At 37.3% G+C, this 7,117-nt stretch overlaps 1 protein-coding gene across 2 annotated transcripts; it reads right to left on the reverse strand.

Moving 5' to 3' along the window:
• Positions 1-83: 83 nt before the first annotated feature.
• On the reverse strand, positions 84-4,627 carry mor (SWI/SNF- related protein mor). 2 transcript variants are annotated; one of them, XM_075290344.1, is made up of 8 exons: positions 4,413-4,626; positions 4,150-4,275; positions 3,147-4,053; positions 1,762-3,081; positions 1,487-1,597; positions 876-1,418; positions 722-814; positions 84-665 (listed from the first exon to the last, which is right to left on the reverse strand). In XM_075290344.1, the coding sequence occupies exons 1-8, from the start codon at positions 4,527-4,529 to the stop codon at positions 442-444; spliced, it is 3,441 nt and encodes a 1,146-aa protein (XP_075146459.1). In that variant the 5' UTR covers positions 4,530-4,626; the 3' UTR covers positions 84-441. The 2 variants fall into 2 exon arrangements, with proteins under 2 accessions (XP_075146459.1, XP_075146460.1); XM_075290345.1 differs by lacking the exon at positions 1,487-1,597 and having other exon boundaries at positions 4,413-4,627.
• Positions 4,628-7,117: the final 2,490 nt, after the last annotated feature.

Raw genomic sequence — 7,117 nt, forward strand, 5'->3', positions numbered from 1 at the left:
TATTTCTTGATACCATTTTTCAATCCCTAGTTCGTTTCCTTTATGTACATTTGTAGTCTTCTTGTAATAAAATACCATAACCATTGTTTACTTACGTATAATTAGATGAATACGTTTATTTAAGAAGAATGTTATGAAAATGATGCTCGATATATACCACGTAATATCGCTAATGATATCTATCATTGTCGAGATAAATGTATTATTCACCAAAGCCTTCTGCGTTTTGAACTGAACTCGCCTTGCTGTCTTTCACAACTGACAAATGTTATTCTAGTACCTTACGATTGGAGAAAAACTTAGATAATGCGTAAAAATCGGGACATAAAATAAATTTTATACAAATCCGAAGGGAATTCTAGGACATCTAAAATTAAAATCTAAATACTTAAATAGGTAGCGGAGAAAATTGGGATTTTTCTTTTAAGAAATTCGATTTATTTAAGCTGGCGGTATTACTCCAGCTGATGCTGGACCCACTGTTGTTGGTGGAATGTTTGGTGTTGCCAATGGAGGTCCACTAGCGTTTGGGGGTATAGATGCAGCAGTTGGAGGATTTGCTGCAGCAGGAGGCTGACCCGTATTCGTTGTGGCACTTTGCGTTTCCGAAATTGCTCCAGCAGGGGGAACTGATGTTGGTGGAGTTGATGTAGGTGCTGTGGTGTCTATTGAATTAAATAAGATGGTGAATAGTATTTGTAAAACTAAAATCTTTATTTACCCATTGGCGTGGTTTTGGCTGTTACCCCTTGAGTTTCCGAAATACCTGTTGTTGGTGGTACTGACGATGGTGTAGCTGTTGCAGTTGATGCTTCTATTAAATGAAAGAAATTCATAATGTGGAGATTATAGATATAACTGAAATATCAATTTACCCATTGGTTTAGAGGTTGCAGTTGCTCCAGGCACACTTTGAGCAGGGGTATTCGTTCCTGGTCCACCGGGTGCAGTTCCGGCAGCAGCATTAGGTGGGGCCGCACCACCCTGCCACTGCTGTTCTTGTTGGAGACGATGGTGTGCCTGTTGTCTTGCCCTAAATTCTGCAGCTTTTAATTGCTCCAGGTGGAATTGTTGGCGTTCAGTTATTAATTGTTGGCGTTGATATTCTAATCCTTCACGTTCTCGCTCCATAGTAGTCTCAAGCTCTTCAAAATGACGCAATTTAATTTCTAATTTTTTCATTTGAGTCTCAACCAAAAGAGCAACAAGAGATTTTATTTTCCGTTCTTCTAAAGCAGCTAAATGTTTTGCCTTGACTGCAGCCGAAGCTAAAGCAGCTGCAGCTGCTGTTTGGACGTTCGTCTCGTTGAAAACTTGTTTGCTACTGTCACCCTCCTTGGCTGTAGAGCCGTCGGCAGATGAGGATTCTCCTGCGGTGTCTTCTGATTTTATATCCTTGAGTTCGCCGCCAGTTAAATCTAGTTCGGTAAAAACAAGAGATTATTTAAAAATGCCTAGATAAGAAATGGTTGTCATTTTATATTACTATCTTCTTTTTTATCGGTATCATTCTCAGTTTTGTCTTTTTCTTTTTCATTATCATCTTTTTTATCTTTGTCTTTACTCGTCTCTTCTGTGGATTTGGTAGGATCTTTTTCTGCATGCAGGAATAAAATAATAATATCAGCAATGGGGATAGCAACAAAAAATTAATGAAAAATGAGAAAAGCATATTAGGGATAGGACAAACAAAATAGGGGAACATAAATATATAAAAATATGAAATTTTTAAGGGTTTTGGGTAATTTCGTTAAAGCATACCATCCTTCTTGGAAATATCCTTCATTTCTTCATCGGCAGATGATACAGCAACAGGCACTACCGCAGTATTGGGATCCTCATCTTCTTTGTCTGCTCCGGTCCCAGCAATGCCACTATTTGCCAGTCCAAATGATGGATCAAACTTGCCCCCTGCTGAGGCCTTCTCGACATTTTTCATATGGTTATCCATAATTGTCGCTGGAACCTCATCTTTTATGGCAGCGAATTCCTCCATTGCTGCCTTAGCTGCTGCTGCTGCCACACGGGGGTCAACCACCGAAGCTAAAAATGCTACAGTCGACATAATAGGATTACCCGATTTACTGAATGGAATCGGTTGGCACCCTAATGGACCTAGGAAACCACCATCATCTTCCAAATATGGATCTTCAATGGGTAATCGTAGAAAATGTAATATACATTCATCTTGTGTACGTGTACCGACGTGTTCGCAAACTTTATTCCAATCGTCTTTGTGCAACTCTAGACCTTCGAGCAATAATAACGTCTCCTGATCCGTCCACTCGCGAGACAAACTAGCAGCAGTTCGATTTTTCATCGCAGCTGGTTTCTTAGCATATTGATCTAACTTCAAGCCGAATTGACCTGAGGCAGTAGATGATCCATTCTCCACGGGTTCGGTTTTGATAGCAACCGGAGGAGCTTTGTCCAAAGAATCCTCTTTGATTTCTTTCGTTGCTGCTGCACCACCCGATGGTTTCTTATCCAAGTCTAAAAGGGTCTTAGCTGCCGAAGGTTGTGCTGTTTTTTGAGGATTCAATGACTGTATACCAGAGGGAGTATCCGATAGTATATGGAAATGTGACGTAGGAGGTGGTCCCATTGGAGTTGGACGTAATTCTGCGTCAATTTGATAATTAATTAAGCCCCATTGCTCAAGAAAAGCATGCACTCTCATTATAGCACAGACATCACCAGCGAGATTACGCCGACAAGCTGTGCTAGTAAGATATTCTGTGGGGTTCAAGCGATAGGTGTCGATCATAAAATTCCTATAGGCCATATAAATTTCTGGAGTTTTGGATTTGTTCTTCGAATTAAAGAACTCTGGCATTGCTCTCTTTTCGATGACATGGATTGAGTTGTAGTCGAACCAAGCCGAGTATGAAGGTACAATAATGTGATGAGTTTGTTCGGTGACATTATCCTCCATATCCTCTTTAGCGGACGAAGAAAATTCTTGGGTGTTACTGTTGTCGCTGGTCTTGCCAGTTTGCGAATTTTCGCCATCACAAGCAGATAAAGCTTGCGTACCGCTTCCACCAGTCATTTCATCATCCAAATCGGTTAATGTACCACCTTAGAAGATAAATCGTAGGGAGATAATAATTAAATGTTAAGCAAGAGAAAAACGAGGGCATTACCTTTGATTGGAATCATATCATTGTCAGCGCGTGATTTATTGCCAGGGGCTGGACTTGCTGTCGATTGCAATGATGATGTCTTAATTACCTCTTGGAGATTTGTTTCCGCTGGGGGATCTTCCATGTCACGTGTGAGGTCTTCATCTTCCTCGTCATTACGTGACTTTTTGTGTAAAACTGCCGGAGAACGTTTTCGTTTGCCAGGCTTGGAAGCTGAACCACCAGGCGAAGGAGATCGTCGTCGCTTTTGCTTTGCTGCAGCCGACTTTTTCTTTTCATCGACACCACCAGACATGATATCGTCTATGGAGAGGCGCAGTTTGTGCGTTTTCTTTTTACCCATCTCATCAACTTCATAATCCTCTTCTGCCATCCATTCGTTGTATTGCTCCAAATCAACAATCCAAGAAGCAGACACTCGCCAACGTTCAGCCGGGGATTCAGGATTCTCAAGCACAGAATCGGGTAGTTCTAAAGTGTTAGGAGTCCATGTATCGTAAGACTCAGGAAAATAGTACCAATGCATCATTACATGGCTTCCTCGCTTGAATATTGGTCTAGCATACTCATCGGGATGTGGGTCCACTTCGGGGTATATGACATGAGTGGCATCCTCTTCATCCGAAACGATCTCTACACGACGGGTGGCTAAAACTTCCCTCAAACGGGCTGCCAACTGCTTATCGACTTCAGGACGAATGTAAATGTACGGTATACGATATAGATCTGCTTCCACAAGCGCCTGTTCGATATCAATTAACAGTTGAATGTTAGGATCCTTACGGGTTGGATTTTTTCCCACTGAAAAATCGAATTTCTTTCCTCTTTGTTCCGCACGGAAGCGAAACATTGTGGAAAAAATAACACAAAGCCCACCACCAGGCTTGAAGTCCAAAAAGCATCGCATCTAAAGAAAATAAGAAAGAAAAAAATAAATATTCACTTGTCTTAGCTCGTGTGGGGGAACGGTATCAAGTTCACCACACCACAACAAGATACTTACCGGTATACGGGTGGCTGGCGGTTCCGGCGAGTTTTTACCCAGCTTTGCTTCTACATATTGCAAAAATTGTACAAGTAGTTGGGACAAAGATTCTTTGGTAATTGGTTCATTGCTACCAGCCAAGTACTAAAATATTTATAATAGAAACATTTAAGAATGTTTCAATACAATTTTAATATACGGTAGCAGCGCCATTTTATTGGGCTCATTGCATCTTTTAGTGAAAATTTTCCAACTTTGTTTTTGTTGTCGACTATACTCACCTTCTTGCAGTTTTTCTGAAGCCATTGTCTTATTGTTTCAAAACCTTGTAGAGATTCAGCAGAATTGAAAAACTCTATATTAGGACTCCCGTCCTTTTTGGGACCCAATGTACACATTTTTTACTTTTGGTAACAATCTATTTTTTATTAACAATTTAATTCCTCACACAACTCACTCAATTTTTCTGTACCAGCCGAATGGTTTTGACGTTTTTCTTCTTCTTCTTCTGCGCGTCTGCAAATCCAAATTCAAAGGCGCTCCATCGTCACCCCTCACCACGGCTGGTGGTGAAAATGTACTCTATGAGGTAATAGCCATGTTCGCTATTAAAAAAAAATTAAATTTATGTAAAACTCACTAAAGGTGTGTACTGAATCCGGGTCTAAGACCGCTATTGCATTATCGCGCTAAAACATTCATTTTTCATGTCTACTTTTCTAATAATTCCTTAAAAAAAAAATAAACTTTTTGAATTGAAAATAAACTTTTACAATTGTTGCTTTGAATCATTCCCATTAAGTTATAATAAAATTTGCCAAAAGTTGCAACACTATTCCGCTTTTACAGATTTATTTTTGATTTTAGTGGCTAAATTCGAACTTAATACCCATATTTAAGACCAAGTTCGTGTTTCGCGGGTGATTGAAGAAAAATTGAATTAAAGCGGTATTAAATTCTTGCTTCGTAGGTAAAAATTGGGCGTAGGGCTTTTGTATTACTTTGTAGATAAATAAAATAAATAAATCGACAATATTTTCAAGCTTACATTGCCTTACTGCTTAAGTCAAACCCTCCAAGTTATGTTAGGTTTTACAATGATAAGCCATATCTCTATTCTAATTTGCACTTTCAATTTTGGTTTCCAATCGTGAAAAACGAACTCAGTAAATAATTAATTAAGTAATTGTTTATTCATTATCAATGTTAAATACATTACAATTAAAACATGCCCCTTGCCACAAGAGTTTTGCAAAATTAAATAACAACCACAACAATTAAGGAAAAAGTAAATTTTTAAGAAAGAGTGTTACTAAAATGATCCAAAATGCTTCTCTTATATGATATAAGCTGGTCTTCGGTACGGAAAACGAAAATAGTACTTACTTAAGGCGGGATGAGTAAATGTTGAGGATTTGGTTCAGCCTCATATAGGTACGGTGTTGGATATCAATAATGCTCATCTGTGATTTTATTGGGTTTTTTGTAGTACGGGATTCGAAATACGCGATGAACAAAAAGCATACATTTCTTGTTTATCCAAAACAAGCTTTGGAATCAGCGGACTAAGTACTGTTGCTGGAAGCAAATGAAATAAAATGTAGTAAATGTGTTGTTTACTTATTCTGATTTAATCTTAAATGGTAGTGTTAATTAATTAAAATAGCGACTTTTACTTTTCTTCAAGAACGATAGCTTTCTTTCGTATTTCAAACAAAAGAAATTTGATTTTGGTTTCTCTATGTCGGCAAGCAAGTCATATTTTGTTGTCGAGTTGGAAACGAACATACATATATGATAGGTGTCAAGAAAAAAGTAAAACCATTGTTAACATTTGAATGAATTGTCAGGTCAACAATTTGAAAATACTGATTTTTGATAATCAATGTATTATCATACAAACGAAACGAACTTTCAAAAATACAGAAACCCAAATTGATTCGAGTTGGCCTGGCTGCTTTTCTATCGACTGGGTTTTCGTTTGACATATAGAAACAGGGTATTATTTTAAAGAAATAAACTTTTTTCAATTGTTGCTCCGAATCAAGTTATGAGAGTGCCCGCAATTTGCCTCTATTCGTGGCATTATTTTCACAACAAACATCGAAGTATTTTCGCAATTTGGCCTGTATTTGTAGAAAAGAACCTAACAAGTTAATTTTCCGGGCAAAATTCAAAAGAAGTATGTATTTTTTTACAAGAAAAGAAAACACCATTACACGCAATGGATTTTCAATATTTTTTCCAAGAATTAATATTGAAAAAGTATTGAAAATCCCTTGCATGTAAGCACTTCTTCAATGCATTGTATTTAATGAGGAGCTTTGTTTTTAGTAAGGAGCATTGTTTTTAATGAGGAGCATCTTCTTTCGGTGCACGAAACCAAGCAAATAACTAATGCCCTGTTCCTGTATATCGAACGAAAACCAGTTCGAAAGAAAGGCAGTCACTCGAATTCGAATGAATTTGGGTTTTTCTACTCTTGAAAGTTCGATTCGTTTGTATGAGAATACATTGATTATTAAAAATGAGTATTTTTAAATTTTTGGCCTGAGAATTCATTGAAATGTTAACAATGCTTTTACTTTTTTCTTGACACTTATTGTATATGTTCGTTTATTACTCGACAACAAAATATGAAGTGACTTGCCTTTCGAAATAAAAGAACAAAAATCAATTTTCTTTCGTTTGGAATACGAAAGAAAGCTTTCGTTCGATATACAGGAACAGGCCATAAGTGGCGTTATGCTAAAATGTAATGCAAATTCTTGCTTTTTCCTGGATAAAAAGCTTACAATCTACCTTATAATATGTAACAATTTCTTAAAAAATGTTTAAAATTTCTCTTTGTTTTTATTTTAGCTACCTCATAAAGCAGAAAATACTATTAATTATTTATGAAATTAGTAATTTTTATTTTCATGTGCATATTAGGCATTAGAGCGAATTTAATTGAATTTGTCTACAAAACCGTTATATTTTGCTG

Source organism: Haematobia irritans, chromosome 1 (genome assembly GCF_050003625.1).
Source record: "Haematobia irritans isolate KBUSLIRL chromosome 1, ASM5000362v1, whole genome shotgun sequence".
NCBI classification, from domain to species: Eukaryota; Metazoa; Arthropoda; class Insecta; order Diptera; family Muscidae; genus Haematobia; species Haematobia irritans.